This window comes from Galleria mellonella, unplaced genomic scaffold (assembly GCF_026898425.1).
Source record: "Galleria mellonella isolate WM207_F2 unplaced genomic scaffold, CSIRO_AGI_GalMel_v1 utg109, whole genome shotgun sequence".
Classification (NCBI taxonomy): Eukaryota; Metazoa; Arthropoda; class Insecta; order Lepidoptera; family Pyralidae; genus Galleria; species Galleria mellonella.
The window spans coordinates 1,142,896-1,162,898 of record NW_026441972.1 but is presented as its reverse complement, the minus strand read 5'-3'; the positions used below and the strand labels follow the sequence as shown (position 1 = coordinate 1,162,898).

Sequence of the window (20,003 nt, the reverse complement as noted above, 5' to 3'; positions counted from 1 at the left end):
GTGAGTTCAAAACTTCAGTTTCTAATTTCGTCATTGCACCAAGTTTTACACGTGATTCCTTGAGTTTAAACTTTGCGGCTTTAATTTGTTTACTTAATTAAATTTAGATTACTTTAATTATTGCGTTAATTATTAATGTACCGTGGGTGTTAGTGAAATATTTTTTTGAACTATTCCAATATTGACATTTACGCGGCGACTTTGTCTGCGTGACTGGAAAGGGAGACTTTGTACAAAAGTCGATTGCTTGGGTACCCATTCATGTTTCAACCGTGAAGCAGTTGTGTTTGCATGACTGTGTTTCAGTTTGAAGAGTGGGATATGGCGTGAATTTACAGGGTACAGAGGAGTAACACCTGAGTCCTCAGGAATGGCAACGCATGGGGGGTATCATGTACGAAACAGTATACTTTGTTATGTCCATGGTACTGCTCATGTCTCTAGGCGATGGTTACCACTTTCCATCAGGTGGGCCGTCAGCTTGTTTGCCATTCTAAGTTGTATAAAAAAAAAAACAAAAAAAAAAATGTATTGATTGATCGAGATAAAAAATTACCTGTATCCTCCCTTGTAACTGTTAATTTTAATCGACCATATTGATTTTCAACCGACTTCAAAAATAAGGAGAATCTGAATTCGATAGTTTTTTTTATGTTTGTTACCTCTGTCAGTTGTAAACCGATCTGGAAAGTTCTTTTTTTTATCTGAAAGGATATACTTATACGTATGCTCTATAGAAATTTTATCAAAATCGTTTCATTAGTTTTAAATCGATATTTTGTTTAATTTTGCGTCTATTGAAGTAGATTTTTTTTTTGTAGAATACAACTAAGTTGTAATCGAATAATATAAAATTTTATATACATTCAATGTAAAAAAAAATTCTCGTTAGAAGTTTCTATATTATTACTAGCGATCCATTCTGGCTTTGCTTAAATTGATAAAGAGTAAGATTAATTAGTACTTTGTATTAGCTTTAGTAGGCAAATCTTTAATTCATTAGCTTACATTGTTGTAAGTTTTAAAGGACTCTGTAATATTTTTAAATAACATATATAGCCCATGTTATCGCTGATAACATTGCTTTCTATAGGTGAAAGAAGTTTTTTAATCGTTTTAATAGTTTTTGAGTTTATCCATGACAAAACAAACAGACATACAGATAATCAAATATTTCCTCTTCATTATTTGTAATGGAAAATAGTTTGAATAATAAATAAAAATATAGATTAAGAAGAAATAAAATTTCGTTGAACGGTTTTTAATATTTGAACAAATTAAACAATAAAAAAAAAAACAAGTATACTGATATTTTATAACAAAGGGAGACTTTGTACAAAAGTCGATTGCTTAGGTACCTTTGCCCCATTCGTGTTTCAACTGTGAAGCAGTTGTGTTTACATAGCTGTTTTGGTTTGAAGGGTGGGATATGGCGTGAATTTACTGGGTACATAGGAATAACACCTGAGTCCTCAGGAATGGCAACGCATGGATGGTATCATGGGCGATACAGTACACTCTGTTATGTCCATGGTACTGCTCATGTCTATAGGCGACGGTTACCACTTTCCATCAGGTGGGCCGTCAGCTTGTTTGCCATTCTAGTAAATTATAACTAGAATATAATTACAAAATGATTACAATTAACAAAGCTGTTTAAGATTAATTAACTAGAAAATCCCTGAATCGCTCTATCTAATATCAACGTGATAGTGTTTGTTTGTTTATACGAGTGCGCGATAAGACATTTGTGTCAGTGTTATCGATGCCCTAAATAAGTGCGAGCGGTCAGCGGTTGATGGTTTTTTTCTTCCCATTATCTCATACTTGAAAATGCTTATCTTTAATAGGATTATGAATTAATTTTTTTGTAATATGCGTCTATTATTACATAGTAACACGTATTCAGTGACCTTCATTTGTCTTACTGTAGGTTAATTCAATTCAATCTTTTATTGATATTTCATTTTTTTTTGATGGGTGAAAATGGTATGGTAACCTCGCCTGCGCTAACAGGATACGCTGGCGGAGCACCAGTGAAGGGTGATAGATGAGAATGAAAACAGGCCAGTTAGCCCATCATGATGAATTCATCAGGAATCAACCATGATAGTTTCCAGGGGGATCCGCGAGGAGTTCGACCTGGTTGGGTATATTGCTAGCAATGGGATTCTCAGTCTCCATTACTAACAATCCCTATCCCCCCGCTATTTCATGTTGTAACAATATAGGTCTTAAGTTATTAAAAGTAAAGAATCAACATGAACCCTGGAAGGGGACAGCAATCAATAATAGTGGCATTGTACTATTTATTTAAATAGATAGATAGATAGATTTTTTATTTTATATTCTTTATATATATATATATATATATATATATATATATATATATATATATATATATATATATATATATATATATATATATATATTATTACTTACAACATACAAATAATAACAGAATTAGAGACTATGATAGAAGTACACAGTAAAAAGAGATAAAAGAATGAATATATAATGTTTTCACCCATAAACGCTCAGATTGTGGAATGAGCGAGGTTTTCCCTAGAGACTACAGCTTCTTCAAAAGGAGGGTAAAGAGATTTTTTCAGAGAGAGAGTGCTGCCGGCCTTTTAAAAATGAATATTCTCTTTCCTTTAAAGTTATGATATCATATCGGTTCGGAAATACTGCCGCTAGAAGTTGATTCCAAAGAGTAATTGAATAATAAAAGTTAAAATAATAAACTCTAAAAGTACGTCCTTTCAATGTGTCTAAAAAAATTATTCCAAATATTCTAAATGACGGATTAGGACGTAACAAATATAAAAAAATACAGTGAAATTAAGAATCTCCTTTGTGAAGTCGATTGCAGAAATGTGGACGAATTAAGGTACTTCTCCTTTCGGAATTACCTTAAATTTAAACCCCATAACGTGGCCACCGTATTCGAGTTTATTTTATAAACGTGCCAATAAACTTCCAAGAATTGACGTGTTTTAAAGCCATACAATCTATAAATTACCTTCAAACTTATTTGAATATTTATTTTAGTGAAATAAACATATTTTCCTGTAGTTAAGCAATTTCAAGAAAAATATGTTGGCGTGTAGTCCCGCCATAGAATGGACTACCTCTTCCTTTCACGTGGGTGAAGTCGTAAGAGGTGAGGGAACTTAATGGTGAAAGGATGGGGCGGTAGTGTCCCTCTTAAAACATCAAAGCCTGTCAAGTGTAGCAACTGCTGGCAAAGCCCCCAGTAACAGGAGGCTCTATGTTCATCAGTGAACAGTTAACAGCTGAGATGATGAGTATGAATAATCCATATAACCAGAGGGAGACTTTGTACAAAAGTCGATTGCTTGAGTACCTTGTGTTTACATGGCTGTGTTTTGGTTTGAAGGGTGGGATATGGCGTGAATTTACAGGGTACAGAGGAATAACACCTGAGTCCTCAGGAATGGCAACGCGTGGGGGGTATCATGGGCGAAACAGTATACTCTGTTATGTCCATGGTACTGCTCATGTCTATAGGCGACGGTTACCACTTTCCATCAGGTGGGCCGTCAGCTTGTTTGCCATTCTAAGTTGTATAAAAAAAAAGTTAAATCAGACATCTTCACGGAATATATGATATATAGATTAATCATTCAGCCTAGTTATGATTCAGTTTCCTGTAAAAATTTATCTTATTTCAAAGAAGTTATTCAGTCCTAGTGAAGACTAGATGACTTTAAGATTATCGTCTTATCTTCCTTCCTTTATCCCAATTTTTATTTGGGGTCAGCGTAATATGTTTTTCTCCTCCATTCTTCTCTATTCGCAATCATAAATTAATTTGTGTTCAGTTTGAGTTGTTTGAGTTAAATCTTTTTATAATATGTTTGTTATTTTTTTAAATGAAATGAAATGAGTTTATTTGCGTTAAACAGTTTAAAATTATTACAAGCCACGTGGTATTATTTTGGCACCTGTTCAATTGCCTTAAAAGATGTAGGCATGCAAATATTTTACATTTTATATAAAAAAAAACGGTAAACAAAATTATAATTAAATTACATTATTTAAATTGACCTTACATATTTAAAGTCTAGATTATAGTACATTATGTCATTTATACATATATCTACACATAACAACTAATACAACAAATTTACAAAACAGAAAAATGTCAATAGAAGGGGGTAAAAAATAATTAAAATGTCACACTTAACACTCAAGATATTCCTTGATACTATAAAAAAGTTTGTGTAACATTCCTTTTTTATATGTTGTTGTACTCATGCTTTCCTGGGTGAACGTATTGGAGGACTGTAAGGCTCACCCAGTGGATGTAATAAATAAATAAATAAATATGGAACTAACACAATAATAAAGTATATCGATAGAAACGGAATCATTAAAATCAGTTTACAATATTCCGTGTAACGTACACACGAACAATTACCATCCAATTGATAATCTCATTCCCTTGTATAATCCTTTAAGATGTTTATAATACATTGTACATGTTTTTCGAAATCGGTTGCTTAACAGTGCTTGTTTTTTTTTTCAATAACTGAATCATCCCACTGCTGTATCTTACGAACGATAACAAAAGACTTTTCCCACACTATTTATCTTTTTGATATGTTTAGTCATATGTTTTATCTAGATATATATATATATATTTTTACGGGCTGGCTGATTCAACAAACAAAAATTTAGGTATCTATCGAGAGGTTCCTTATCAAATTTATAGTATCTATTGATTAAGGTATTATATACTTGATACCGCGATGAATGCGTCTAAATACATATGTTTAGGGAATGATCTTAGAAATTTATATAAGGCATTACAGGTGACTATGAATGTATGACTTTGTACAAAAATCGATTGGGTACCTCTGTCCCATTCGTGTTTCAACCGTGAAGCAGCTGTGTTTGCATAGCTGTGTTTCGGTTTGAAGAGTGGGCTATGGCGTGAATTTACTGGGTACAGAGAAATAACACCTGAGTCCTCAGGAATGGCAACGCATACGGGGTATCATGGGCGAAACAGTATACTCTGTTATGTCCATGGTACCGCTCACGTCTATAGGCGATGGTTACCGCTTTCCATCAGGTGGACCGTCAGCTTGTTTGCCATTCTAAGTTGTATAAAAAAAATTATACATGGTAAGTGTATAGATGTTAACAATAGGTTACATATATCCTTATATATATGCATATATATATATATATATATATATATATATATATATATATATATATATATATATATATATATATATATATATATATATATATATATATATGTGTGTGTGTGTGTGTGTGTATAACGGGAATCTTATAAACTTACTATGTTTGTCGTTTCTGATATTATTTCGACTTAATCTGAAAGTCTTGAATATGTTTTTTATTAGTTAATTGTATGTCGTAGCTTCGCCCGTGTGAATCATTATATATTACTAGCTCTGGCTTGCGGCTTAGCCCGTGTGATTTTGTCGCTTCCCTTAGTCGCTTCTTATGATACCCACGAGAAAGGAAGGGGTTTTTTGTTATGGATGACAACGGAATGGCAACCCTGCCCGCGCTATCGTCATACACTGGCGGGACACCAGTGACGGACGATTGGCGAGGATGTAAAAGCAGGTCAGTTAGCTCATCGTGACGAATTCGACGATAAAGTAGTCACGATGATTTCCAGGGGGAACCGTGTGGAGGTCGACCTGATAGAGTACATTGACAGCAATGGGGACTAACCTCTCCATTACTAACAATCACTTTCCCTCCACCAGGAAAGGAAGGAGTGGCTTATTCTATGCCGGGACCACACAGGTTAACAATATTATACATATATCCTCACAAACTATTGCGTTTATAATATTTTTTAATGGCTGATAATGAAATGGTAACCCCACCCGCGCTAACGGTATACACCGGCGGGGCACCAGTGAAGGATGATAGGTGAGGATGAAGCAGGTCAGTTAGCCCATCGTGACGAATTCAACAAGAATTGTTCACGATAGTTTCCATAGGGGAACCACGTGGAGGTCGACCTAATAGGGCATATTGCTAGCAATGGGGCTGTCAAACTCCATTGCTAATAATCCCTTTCCCCCCTTTATAATAGTAGTAGTATAGTATATCTACATAGATAGACAAACACACAGTTTCATTGTGCAGTTATCTCTTAAGATTCGCACATGCTTTGAAATCTATTCTTGTGCGAAAATATTTATCAAGTTGAGGCGGCGCCGTTCCGCGTCTCGAGATTAGATCAGCTGATTAGCTTTATACAGGGTGATAGTATTAATATCTTTTAAAGGTGTGTTCTTAAATCTCTACTATTTTTATTTTATTTTATCATGTTTGTAATTAATGCTGAATATATTATTGTATGGCCGTGTGGTCCCGGCATAGAATAGGCCACCCTGTACCATGAGTGTTGTATGAGTCGACTAAGGGACGGCGAGGGATGGGTAGCAGTGTCTTTCTTAAAATATCTCTAAAAGCCTAACTGCAGTTGCCAATCCGTCTGTCAAGCGTGGCAACTACTGGCATAACTCCCCTTATAAAATAGTATTTTTTTTTTATACAACTTACAATGGCAAACAAGCTGACGGCCCACCTGATGGAAAGTGGTAACCGTCGCTTACAGACACGAACAGTACCATGGACATAACAGAGTATACTGTTTCGCCCATGATACCCCCCATGCGTTGCCACTCCTGAGGACTCAGGTGTTATTCCTCTGTACCCAGTAAATTCACGCCATATCCCACCCTTCAAACCGAAACACAGCCATGCAAACAACTGCTTCACGGTTGAAACACGAATGGGACAGAGGTACCCAAGCAATCGACTTTTGTACAAAGTCTCCCTCTGGTAGAAAATGAATTTTATACAGGGCGTGATCAAAGTCATTAGCTTCCTTTTATTAATGCAATTGATTTTTTTTATCCTAGCCCTTTCAGCTATCAAGTCGGTATGAATGGCTCATGATTTTTATTTATTTATACTTTATTGTACACAAAAAATTTGTTTTGTTTTGTTTTGTATTGGTTTGGTTTGGTTTGGTCATTTGGAGAGGATGGATGAAAGAAGAATTACGAAAGAGATTTATCGAGTAAGAATGAATGGAGATGTCGGTAGGAGCCGCCCTAGATGGACGTATGTCGACCAAATAGGCGACGTGCTGAAGAAGGGCCAAATTAAAAGTACCCGTAACCGGCGAGCGTGTATGACAAGATTGATGAATGTGGAAGAAGCGAAAGAGGTTTGTTTGAATCGAAGCATTTGGCGTTCCATTGTTTCTGCCTACCCTAATGGGAGACAGGCGTGACAGATATGTATGTATGTATGTATGTGCACAAAAATTACACTGTTATAATTTATATTAAATGAAACAGGCAAGCTTTTGTAAGAGTTCTTGCAGCAAACTTTGACTGGAAAGGAGCTTTAATTATCAGCATTATTAATTAATTAATTAATTTTAATTATAATAATACGGATGTGTTTTTCTTTTTATCGACTGACGACTTCATTTTAAGTAGTTTAAAAGAAAAAAAAAAATATATTTTTGTAAGTCAGTTCTCATCAAAATTCCGCAGTAACTTTTTTTTGTAAAATAATTTAGTTCCATTTGTAGGCGAAAGAAAGGAGAAAATAAATAAATTATTGCTCATAACATAACGTCATATTCATAATGAAAATTTGTATCCATTTAATTACTAATTCGGACTAAAAAAAAACTTTAAAAATAATTTTAAAAATTTTTACATACATCTCAATAGACGTCACGCCGCCACCGCGGGCGGGCAACGAATGACAACCGTCGCGGGGCGCCGTGCGCGGGAGCATGTTTCCACGCACTTTCACTGCGCGTGTGCACCGGTGGGTGGGGCTTCTTTTTTTTTATTATTTTGGCCCACTTTTGGGATTTCGTTACGTCATCGCATCATGCATCGCACTTGCATTGATCTGGATGTGGGAAGCGTCACGCGATGCTCGCGCGCAGCAATGTCATTAATATACATAATGTGACCGTTAACATTGATGTAATCAATTACAGTTCGACATTTTTTATGTCTGTCATTGTAAATAAGTTTGCGAACTAAACAACAGTGTAAGTTACTATAGCTATTATTTGTAAGAGAGATTATACAGATGTCATCCGCATGGGTACCTCTGTCCCATTCGTATTTCTGTTGAGAAGTAGGCGTGCTTACATAGTTGTTTCGATTTAAAACGTCATATGGCAATAAACCAGCATTACAGACATAACACCATAATTCTCAGGAACGGCAACGCATGAGGAGTATCATGGGCGATACAGTATATTTTGTTGTGTCCATGGTACAATAGAGAAGAAAGAAAGAAAATAAATATTCATAGAATCATACGACTCTCACAGTAACATAAAAAACTAGCTGTTACTATATAAGATATAAATCAAAATAAAAACAACAAAAAGAAATGTCTAATATGTCTACGGAACGTTATCCCGTTGATCTGTCTACTGTATCGTCATTGAATTTACTGTATTATGCAGAGAAAAATGTTTATAAGTCTAGTCTTATTTTTAAAAAAGTCAAATCAAACCTAACTAGGCAGGCGAAATAGTCACGACTTTGTCATTTCATATAACTAATTATTACGTTTAAAAACAAAAACAAAATTCGCTTTAAAAGGTCACAGTGTTGTCTAAATTACTAAGTACAATAAGAACAAAGACAAATTTTTGCAATAAATTCATCACAGACAATCATGTCGGTTCGTGTTTTTCTTTTTTAATTTTGATGTATAGACCAGGAAGATTTTTTTATACAGACCAACTTATCTTAATTGGATACGATTCAAATAGCTACTATTAAAATTCTAAATTTGAATTTGAATCTGGTCAAAGTAATAAAAACGATATATTATGGTCTATATGTAAGAAAAAAAAAAAACTAAAAAAGGCTAAGGTAACAGCGTCATAATGCCATTAGTATTGTAAAAAATATAGGAGTGTTCTTAAAATTCATATTTTTAATAACATTGTAAATGTGAAAATGAGTTTAGGCTGAAGGTTTAACCAATTGTCTTGAAATTTAGTACAGGTAGTAAATTTCAAGACAATTCCGCAGTCACGCGGCTGATGTACCCGCAGTAAAAAAAAAATTGGGATAACCTGTTTCCACTATAAACTCTTCCGAAAATATCGCCTATAATACTAATTTTAACCAACTTAAACAAGAAGGTTCTCAATTCGTCGGAATTTTTAATTTTTTTACGTATTTTCTCCGATTACTGTGTTTCTTGTTATATATATAACACGCAAAAACGTGCAGTTGCTGCATCTATTTCAATCCATATTGATGAAGCGGGAGGAGACTTTTTGTTATGTATATTATGTTTTATTTATTAAAAAATAAATAAGACAAGAAGTTTTGCTTTGCGGAAGTCTAACATGAACTAATGTTATTTCGTTTTATTGCCACAAAATAAGCGACGACTGTGCAACAAAAAAATGAGTCTTTTGTAAAAATGACTTAAGTCGGTGATGTCATCTAATAATTTTTAAATTTGGAATGTATTGTAAAGAGAGTTTTTATTATATTTTCAACTGGCTTAAAAAAGAAGATGGCTCTCTAGGTATTTTTTTATGTTTGTTACGAGGTCACTCCGTCAATTGTGACGGTTTGAAGGGTGGGATATGGCGTGAAATTACAGAGTACAAAGGGATAACACCTGAGTCCTCAGAATGGCAACGCATGGGGGTATCATGGGCAAAACAGTATACTCTGTTATGTCCATGGTACTGCTCATGTCTATAGGCGACGGTTACCATTTTCCATCAGGTGGGCCGTCAGCTTGTTTGCCATTCTAAGTTGTATAAAAAAAATTTAAGTTTTTATTTGAGATTTTCTTTAGACAAAATAAAAAAAATATTAATGTACGTCAAATATTTTTTTATATATAAAATTGCAGTCACATGATCCAAACTTGTCATGTACTTTGAAAGTTTATTATTTATTTATTTATTACATCCACTGGGTAACCCCTAACATAAGGTATGTTTATTGTATCTGACTTTAGGCTCAGATCAATAACAGCACATACAAATTTCAAATTTGTATGTAAACAGCATATCCGTTACATACATACAAATACAAATTGAAAAGCTTCCGGGGAAAGCAAACGTTTTACAAGATAATAAATTGAAGTACAAGGAAAACATAAACTGTGTAAAGGTAGGGAAATCATAGGATGACGCGGCCGTCTGTCGAGCCAGTATGAAATACAAACAATGGTCTACTATTGGTCTAATATTCGTTTTAAAAGGAGGAAATATTTACTTTTGTGTCTCCGCGGCACATCTATTTATTATTCCCGTCATAATCAACGTTTTTCCCTACGAGATGCGTCTGCGCAGCGCATGAGTGCATTGCCCATAGCGTTTCGGGTACCGACCGGTCGTTGACCTGGGTGCATGTGATTTTTTTATGATTACTCTCTAGTTTTGGACTCGTTCGTAGTGAGCGTTGACCTTCATTTTTTTTTATCTAGAATGCGCTCGAGGTTAATGACTTTTAGCGCGTTGCTTTTTTGTCATGTAAATCTAATTGTGGCGATAAATTGATATTTTTCGATGACAGGTCATGTTTGAAATTTTTTCCGCACGTTTGTCTAAACTAGACCCGTTGTCTTCGCTTCCATGAGAATTTTTTGGAAATTTATACTGTATTCATTTAAATCTTTTCCTTAATAGAGAAAAATAGAATAGTAACCCCACCCCGCTTGTATTTGTTGGTTGACGCTAGCGGAAAATGTGCATGAACTTTGATCATACTTCTTGTTGATAATCCTGTTTCTCCATTCTTCTTATGATCTCCTGATAGTTTTGCCAATATTTTTTAATAATTAAGGATTGTGTCCTACCAAAAAAAGTGACTTCAATTGTGACAAAACCAGAGATATTTCGATTTTAAAACTAAACTTCTAGAACGATTTTTGAAAAAAAATCTACGAGACCAATCTGTAAGTATATCGTTTTAGATAAAAAAATAAATTCTAAATTGGTTTAAGACTGACAGAGTTATGAGGTAACAAACATAAAAAAAAAGAAATACAATCGAATCGAGAACCTCATTCTGTTTGAAGTCAGTTGGAAAGGAGTTTTAATTCGACGGTATTTTTAGCACGTCCCTTAGTAGTTAGTTGCAAGTTTTTTTTTTTTTTTATCAAACATAATTATTACAAGAATTTTCTAATTTGCAATTGTCATATTATACAATCAACAATATTTCCATTAAAATGTTGAAATACAATATGCAATTTGTATGGCATATATGCGCGACTATATTTAGATATATAATATTTCCGTGAAGTAATTATGCAAATATGATTTTGCAAGACAATCGAATGGTCAATAAATAAATTTATTTTATACTAGCTGACCATATTCGATTTGCATTTCGTCACAGTCGTAGAATACTGACGGATCTGACAAATATTACATATAAAGGATCCGTCAGTATTCTACGAGTATGACGATTTGTGTACTACCTACTGTAATAATTTACATAAAAAATATAAACACACACACACACATACATAGTTTTTCAACCATTATTTTATTCATCATCATCATCATCATCATTATATCAGCCTTTAATTGTTCACTGATGAACATAAGCCTTAATAACTTAGGGGGTTTGCCAGTAGTTGCCATGCTTGGTGAGCGAATTGGCAACCGCAGTTAGGCTTTAGACAGGTTTTAAAAATGACGCTGCTCTCAACTTTCGCCCTCCCTTAGTCGCCTCTTCGACTAAGGGAAAGGATGTCTAATCTATGCCGGGACTGTATGGCCAATTGTTCTATGAATAATAATATTTATGTATTATTATTTTTGTTTTTATTTTAACGTTTCAAACTTTTTTTTTATCCAACTTAGAATGGCAAACAAGCTGACGGTCCACCTGATGGAAAGTGGTAACCGTCGCCTATAGACATGAGCAGTACCGTGGACATAACAGAGTATACTGTTTCGCCCATGATACCCCTCATGCGTTGCCATTCCTGAGGATTCAGATGTTATTCCTCTGTATCCAGTAAATTCACGCCATATCCCACCCTTCAAACCGAAACAGCCATGCAAACACAACTGCTTCACGGTAGAAACACGAATGGGACAGAGGTGCCCAAGCAATCGACTTTTGTACAAAGTCTCCCTCTGGTAACTGTAATTTTGTATATCAAAATCATAAATTGCTGAAATTCTACATCGGTTTAAAACCAGTTATGTAGACTGCAGTTGCTTGGCAGCAGATTGATGGTTGTCCTTTAATTTTGAGGGTAGGAAATAGCAGTAAATTTACTATGTAGGTTAACATGTTATTTTATTTTTCTTCTTCTTCTCCATTAAGGTGGCAAACAAGCATACGGCCCAACTGATGGTAAGCGGTTATCGTAACCTATGACCGCCTGCAATAGCAAGGGCGTTACGCGCGCGTTGCTGATCCTGAAGAAACCTTTTTACACCTTTCAAGAACCCCATGTTATTGTGTATTATGTGATATTCATGGTGCCATTCCTATCTATCAACGTCATTCACCATTTTCAACCAACTTCATAAAGAGGGGGTTCTCGATTCGGTTTAGTTTTTGCGTGATGCCGAAATAAATAGGTAGGCAGGCGGATAGATAGACAAAATTTCTAAAAACAATTGTTTTGACTAGTATTGGTCTTATTGAAGCCTTTTATATGTTTTTGTATAATATATACATACATCCGGATTCAAAAGAACTAGAAAGAGCTGACATACGGGATAGTCCTTCCATTACTTCCTTCAAGAGAAGGCTGAAATCACATCTTTTAACCAATTGTACGAATACATGATAATTCTATGCACTTATACATATGTATATATTTATCTATTTACTTACTTATTTATATATTTATTCACAATTTGTGTTTGTTGTATTTGCATTATTTTCACCGGTACCTTTCCTGCACTGGATTACCCAAATTAAATTATTTTCTCTCTAACTGCACTGGGTTGGCTGGAAGAGATCTCTTTCAGAGATAAGCCCTCACTTGCTAACAAGTTGTTAAACTAATCGTCGCATGTATTGTTTAAGTGCAATAAAGAACATATATAAAGAGTGCATTAATGATGTTGGTAAAAAAGGAATGAAGGATTTATGAGGAGAAGAGAAAAGGGGACACTGCATTTGTGGAGGGGATACTAGTCAGATACTGCAGTGGCTGAGGAAGCTGGGATCGCGGACAGATCGTAAAGATAGAGAGAAATGAGGGGGATAGAGGAAAACACTTCTGGTATATGTGGTATCTTTACCAATCTTGTTCTGAAAGTGAGTTTGTCAGTTTTTTACCTTTTGGTGTTTTAATAGCTCAACCAATGATCCTAAAATTTAGTACACGCATAGTGTTTGGGATGGAGAATTACAGAGACTATTTCATCGTCGTCTTTCAATACATTTAGATCGCGCAGACGAAGCCGCGGGTAAATACTAATAATATAATATAAGAGAACGGTTGAGGTAAAGATGTAAACATACAATTTTAAAATCATTTAGGTATATTAGAATCATATCGGAATTTACCTACGTTTTGTTTACTCGTCCCAGGTTCAAAATATACTTGATTTCAGCGCGACGAGTTTACGAAACAGCTCGTCGTTTATCAGTGGATGCGTTTATGATAGAGGCCGCTTTTTGCGGAATAAAATTTGCTCGGTGTAACAAATTAAACTGGCTGTTTCTCTTATTTTTTCTAAACCACGCAATGACTTTTGACAGAAGTTTTACTATTAGTTAGATATTTTTTTACGAATATACAATTTATTCTAATTTGTACTCGTGCGTAACCGGGGTAAGGTGATAGAGCCATATAAATATATATATATAGTAGTAATATAATATAATAGTTGCAACCTAATGGCTTTGTTGCAGTCGCATTTATTATTGGATCATGCTGTGTGCACATATTGTGGCAAGTTTACCTGATACCCATTATGTACTTGCATATTATAATTTAAGTTTTTATTTGTAAACTTCTGTTATGTGCGCCTAATAAATAAAATAAAAAATAAATAAAATCAATTAAAGTACTTGCACCATCTACACATTTCAGCACAGGTGCAGTACTAATCAAATTAAGAATACACCTATTTTAAAACATTCAAGGCATTATGACTCGGTTAATTTTGTTTTTTTTTATTTTTAAAACTTTTTAAGGCCATTGTAATCGCTATTTTTCTATCCTAAGGGCATTCTCTCGTCCTGATTGACAGCTTATCAACCGCGAGATCATCACGTGAACTCGAACTTTGTGCGTATAGATCAATTAGATGCATTGACATTTCACACGTCCCACTTTCTATAACATTCAACTTCAACCGTCAAAATTATTATAATGGTGACGTAACGCCGTCAGTGGGACATTAGGTCTGTGGAGCGTTACGCAAACAGATTTTGGCGTTATGCAACATAGTAAAAGTCGGCCGCGCTGCTTCCGCGCTGGTGACGTAACGTCTCTCAAAGTAGCACACTTTTGTGGTGGACCATGAATTTTTAGAAGGCAAATCGCTTTGCCCCGTTGCATTTTGGTTATAGCATAGATGGGCTCTGTGGTCTCTTATGTAATTTGAACTAGTTAGTAAATGGTAAATAACGTTTGATATAGGCATAGAGGACTGTTAGAAGAGAACGGTATATCCAATCTATATATATTCTTTATTGCACTTGTAAGTTACATATAAAATAATTCATTTATAAATGTTGTGAGCAAGGGTGGACTTATCTCTGACAGAGATCTCTTCCAGTCAACCCAGTACAGTAAGAAAGAAATGTATGCTAGCTACTAGCAACTGTCGTGGTTTATAGATGGTGAATTCGTCGTGGACCAACTGGCCTATTTGGGGGGAGAAGGGATTGTTAGTAATAGGGATTAGTAGCCCCATTGTTAGCAATACTTTAAAATGAAAGACCCAAGAAATATAGATTCGATTTTTCGAGTTTAATTTGACTTCTGCCCTACCAAACAGTTCTTTTGCCCTGCCTTAAAATTGGGTCTAGATACGGCCCTGGTGACAACACACAATATATTATTATTATGGTATCTATCCTACCATTACATTTATATCATTAGTATGTGCATGATCTCACTTTTTGTCCATAAAACGAAAATCCTGGCAGGCCAGTTTGACCTCTTCGCTATGGTGTCCAGTTCCAAGTGAATTCATCCCAATGGATTAACTAACCTCCTTTTTCATTCTCACCTATCATTTCTCACTGGCCAGTGTATACTGTTAGCGCAGGCCGGGTCACCATTCCATTATTATCCATTTAAAAAAAACTCACCTGATTTTATTTTCACCGTTCCATTCTCCATGGGTACTCATAGAGAACTAATGTCATTGTAAAATGTTATGTCATGGCGGGAGGAAAGGATTCTTAGTAATGGAACCTAGCAACTATATTGTTAGTAATAAGTCATATCAGGTCGACCACCACGCGATTCCCCATACATTTCACCAACGTAGTCAATCCTATTAATATTATAAATACAAAAGTTTGTAGTTATGGATGGATATTTGTTAATTTTTTAAGCAAAAACTACTGAACTGATTTAAATAAAAGGCGGTACACGGTTAGGTTATATCCTAACTTATTAAATAAAATGCTTTAAATAGTGATTCATGCAAGCACAGCCGCGGAATACAGCTAGATCTTGATAAATTCTTCACGAACCTGCTTTCATTCTCCTAAGTGAATAGTGTTCTTTATTAGTGAGATTATACTATACTTAAGAAAAATAAAAAAACGAGGGATTTTGTAATAAAGACAGATTAGGTTCTTTTTTTTTAATTTTTTTTTCTCTCTTGTTACAGATGGAACTAAGACAGCGGAGCGTTACGTAGCGTTAGCGTCCGTGTGATAACATAACATGTGCATGATGAAACTTACTATTTATAAGTGAAACTCCTTTTTGGAAAACTTTAGCTAGCGAATTGTAACTTTGTGATTTTTACTGTTTACTTTTTATATAAATATACAAGGATAGCATAGTTTATAAGGTAGTTGCAAAAGATTAAAAAATGACGCAGAAACGCAACTTCTTTGTCATTTTTTGACGCGCGCGCGGATCGTTTACGGTCCATTACTTATTGTAAGAAGTGCCGTTTCTCAATTAGTTATTATTTAATCTTTTGATTGTAAACATATTCTGACAATGGCGAATCCTAGCTACCTAGTAGTGATCTCAAATAATGTGGCAAGGATTTGCGCACGCTCACAAAATCACTGCCATTGAGCCTCAAAAATGTTCTTTAAAACGACATCGGGAAAGTCTGATTTTATTTGCGAAGGCTGCTGTAGATTAATTTTTATTGGACAGTCATGATTTTTTTTTAATTCATTGTTGTGTCTTAGTCAAGAAATGTGAACAAATGAAGATTGCATCTTGACCACAAAATAAATTTCGATTTATTTTTAAATTGTTTTAAAATCTTTCTTAAAATTCTTAAGTTAAAAAAAAAAAAACTATCTACCAATATACTCATGATTTGTATCGATTGTATCGAACCGCTACTTCATCAAGGTCACCAAATGTGACATCTGTCAAGGTCAAATTTATCAATCATTAACTCTGTGTTCGAATTGTGATCTCTGTTTGATTTCTTGATTCCATCATTGGCTATATATAGGTGAGAAACATCATGCGATGCATCTGTGAATTAATCTTTGTCAGATTAAACATTATAGATGTCGCTAGAATCATTTTAATAGTAAACGTTGTTATTTTTATTATCTAAATATATATATATATATTTGGATGACTGATCATTAAAAATCAAATTATCGTATCCATTCAACTTTTAAGTTAAGAACGTCTTAATGTAATATATAGTTTAATTAGTTAGTTTTAATGTTACTGTAATATAAATTGGTTGTAAATAATTTGGAATCTATAAATAATCGAATGTTCTAGTTGTAAAATACTTATTTACTCTTCTGTCTTTATTCTATTTTACCTTTTACTATTTTGTCTTTTTATTATATAATAAAATTTTATTAACAATTCAGAAAACAATTGATGTTTCGTTAGAAAAATATAGAAGAGATACTGTGTTTTATCTTATACTTTAATGTAATAACTAAAGATTACGACTAAGAGTCCCGGATGGTCGCGAAACTAGTTGAGATTTCTTGACTAAACTAGACTTAAGTTAAACCGGTAGTTATTACATTAAAATATAATGCGTACTTACAAAACCTTTAGCAATTAAATTGTCCATCTTATTAACAGTTTTGTTTCTTTTTTTTTTAATTCTAATTACTTGTTAAACTGTACTATTAAATTTGTTTTTTTTTTTGAATAATTTAAATCATTATGTAAATATTTACTATTTTTAACTTTACCGCTGAGCGATTAAGTCTTGCTATGGGTTATATAATTGTTGATTTCTAAAATTTTTATTCCTAACGATGTACCTTTAAATAATTTTTGTTAGATATCTCTTGTCTATGTTACGTTAAGTGTTAAGTGACGAGTTTTAAATTAAAATATATGATAAAATCATTCTTTTGTCGTGTGGGAAGTACAAGGAGTTATTTATATTAAATATATAATTCAATTTGTTTTTTTTTTTTTTGTAGTGCTACTTAATTTCGTGAAACGGTAGCTACTAGCACGGGTTACAGGCTGCCTTTACACAGTTATATATAAACTAGAACGCATAACCGCTGAGTGCCAACCCTAGATTAGCGTAGTAACATTCAAATAGGGTCGGCAGTCATTGCAAAACGGGTCTTGAAACGTATAGTTACCAGAATGGATCCTAATTTTTTTTTATATATAATATCTACAAGGTGACTACACACCATTTATATATTAAAAAAAATATATTATATTTTATTACAATAGTCATTAAAGTATTTATTTTTAATAATTTACATATATTATATTATAAATTTTATTATTGTCAACAGTTTTTTTTTTCGGTGTGTAGAAACCAAACAGTATGTACAAGTAAATGATACCACTCCGTCCCAATCATACTACATAATAATATATGAGTTTTTATAAGGGAAACTATTTTTTTTTTTAACTAATAAGAGAAAAGCTATAACTATTAATTGACTAATGTTTCCACAATACAGATGTGTATATATAAAATCTGTGAAAAAAAAATTTTGTTTTTTTTTTCTGATATCTTTATACTACTTAGAAAACAAAAAGTGTTCAATACGTTTGTGAGGCTCACTTAAAAAGCCTTTATAGTATATAATATATACTTTTCTTGTTGTTTTTTTTAATGTTTTAAATGAATTTTATATATTTTTCGTTTATGTTTGGTCGTCCAGATGGTGCTAAGAGATCAAATATTTTTCCATATTTTTTTTTTCGTTCTGAGCCAAAGACTTTTTTACGCTCCTCTTGTTACATGTTTTTTAGACAGTAAATATATAAATACTTAATTGTAATTTGGTAAAAATGTAAAAAAAAAAAATATTTAAAATTGTTTCGGGAATAAATTTTACAAAAAAAATAAATATGTATTTTACTGGCTAAATAATGAATGTAACAGCTATTTTATATAATTTGGTTATATGTTGTTATGTATATTTTGCTTTATATTGTACCCGTTATATTGTACCTATGTATGAGGCCTTGATTTTTCCTGACAATAAATTTAGCGATAAGAGAAATGTAATGTCAATGTTCTAGGTGCAATTAATTTTAATATATGAATATTTAATATAAAATATTTTATTTATTTTACCCACCCTGTATATAAGTCTATTGAAATAGAATTAAAAAAAAAAGGTAACTACTACATCGTACGGCTCGCCAACGACAGGGAGTTCACCCTCATACCCTACAGCCTAAATGGTCGCATACAATGTGGTTTCAAAAATGTTTTCTCCCACGAACACTCAGATTATGGAATGAGCTCCCTGCCGAGGTTTTCTCAAGAGACTACAGCATGGGGTTCTTCAAAAGGGGGTAAAGAGGTTTCTTCAGGGTCAGCAACACGTGCGTAATACCTCTGGTATTGCAGGCGTTCATAGGCTACGGTAACCGCTTACCATCAGGTGGGCTGTATGCTTGTTTGCCACCTCAGTGGTATAAAAAAAAACTAGCTTTTGTTATAATTATCACTAAACCCTATCTAAATAATACTAGTAAGCCGCGTAGGTCCCGGCATAGAATAGGCCACCCCTTCATTTAAGTAAATAATTAAATAAAGGTACGTCAAGATACATCGTGTGCGTAAGTATTTAGAATACTATCAAAAAAACGAGTCGGCTAATTCTCAAAAAAAAATTTTTTTTTGATGATAATGGAATGGTAACCCCGCCTGCGCTAATGGTATACGCTGACGGGGCACCAGTGAAGGATGATACGTGAGAAAAGGCAGGTCAGTTAGCCCATCGTGACGAGTACATTTGGAATTCAGCACGATGGTTTCCAGGGGGACCACAGGGAGGTCTACCTGTTTGAGTATATTGTTAGCAACGGGACTGATAATCCACATTACTGACAATCCCTTCCCCTCCGTTAATTCTCAAATTAGCTGACACAAATTTGACCTGTTTTTGAGGCTCGATGCTCTATCTATACTGACATAATCTAGATGGATGAACCCAGGCTGAAATAGTAAAGAACAAAAATAGTCTGCTGGCTGACGGCGTGGTGTCAAGTTTAATCAAATAAAACAAAGATAAATAGATAATTTATTTATTTGCATTACTTACAGCACACAAATAACAATACAAACATACACATGAGACAGACATACACAGTAAAAAGAGATAAAAGACAAGATTGAGAGGTAAAAAGAGGTAAGAGAGAAATATTTTTATTTAAGTAAACTTAGAACTTTGGATCAACTTCCAGCAGCAGTATTTCCGAACCGATACGACAACATAGCCTTCAAGAAAAGCGCATATTCCTTTTTAAAAGGCCGGCAGTACACCTGCAATGCCGTAAGTGTTGTGGGTGAT

The 20,003-nt window shown here is 33.9% G+C and overlaps 1 protein-coding gene across 4 annotated transcripts in view; it reads left to right on the top strand.

Moving 5' to 3' along the window:
- LOC113511180 (CCAAT/enhancer-binding protein) overlaps positions 1-18,755 on the top strand; it is a 44,770-nt gene extending 26,015 nt beyond the window's left edge. For all 4 annotated transcript variants that reach the window (XR_004224076.2, XR_004224075.2, XM_052892471.1 and 1 more), the window contains exon 2: positions 15,884-18,755. Coding sequence is in view for 1 of the 4 variants with exons in the window: in XM_052892471.1 (XP_052748431.1) it covers positions 15,884-15,893 (10 nt within the window). In the remaining 3 variants the exon portion in view is untranslated. The remainder of the gene's footprint in view (positions 1-15,883) is intronic.
- Positions 18,756-20,003: the final 1,248 nt, after the last annotated feature.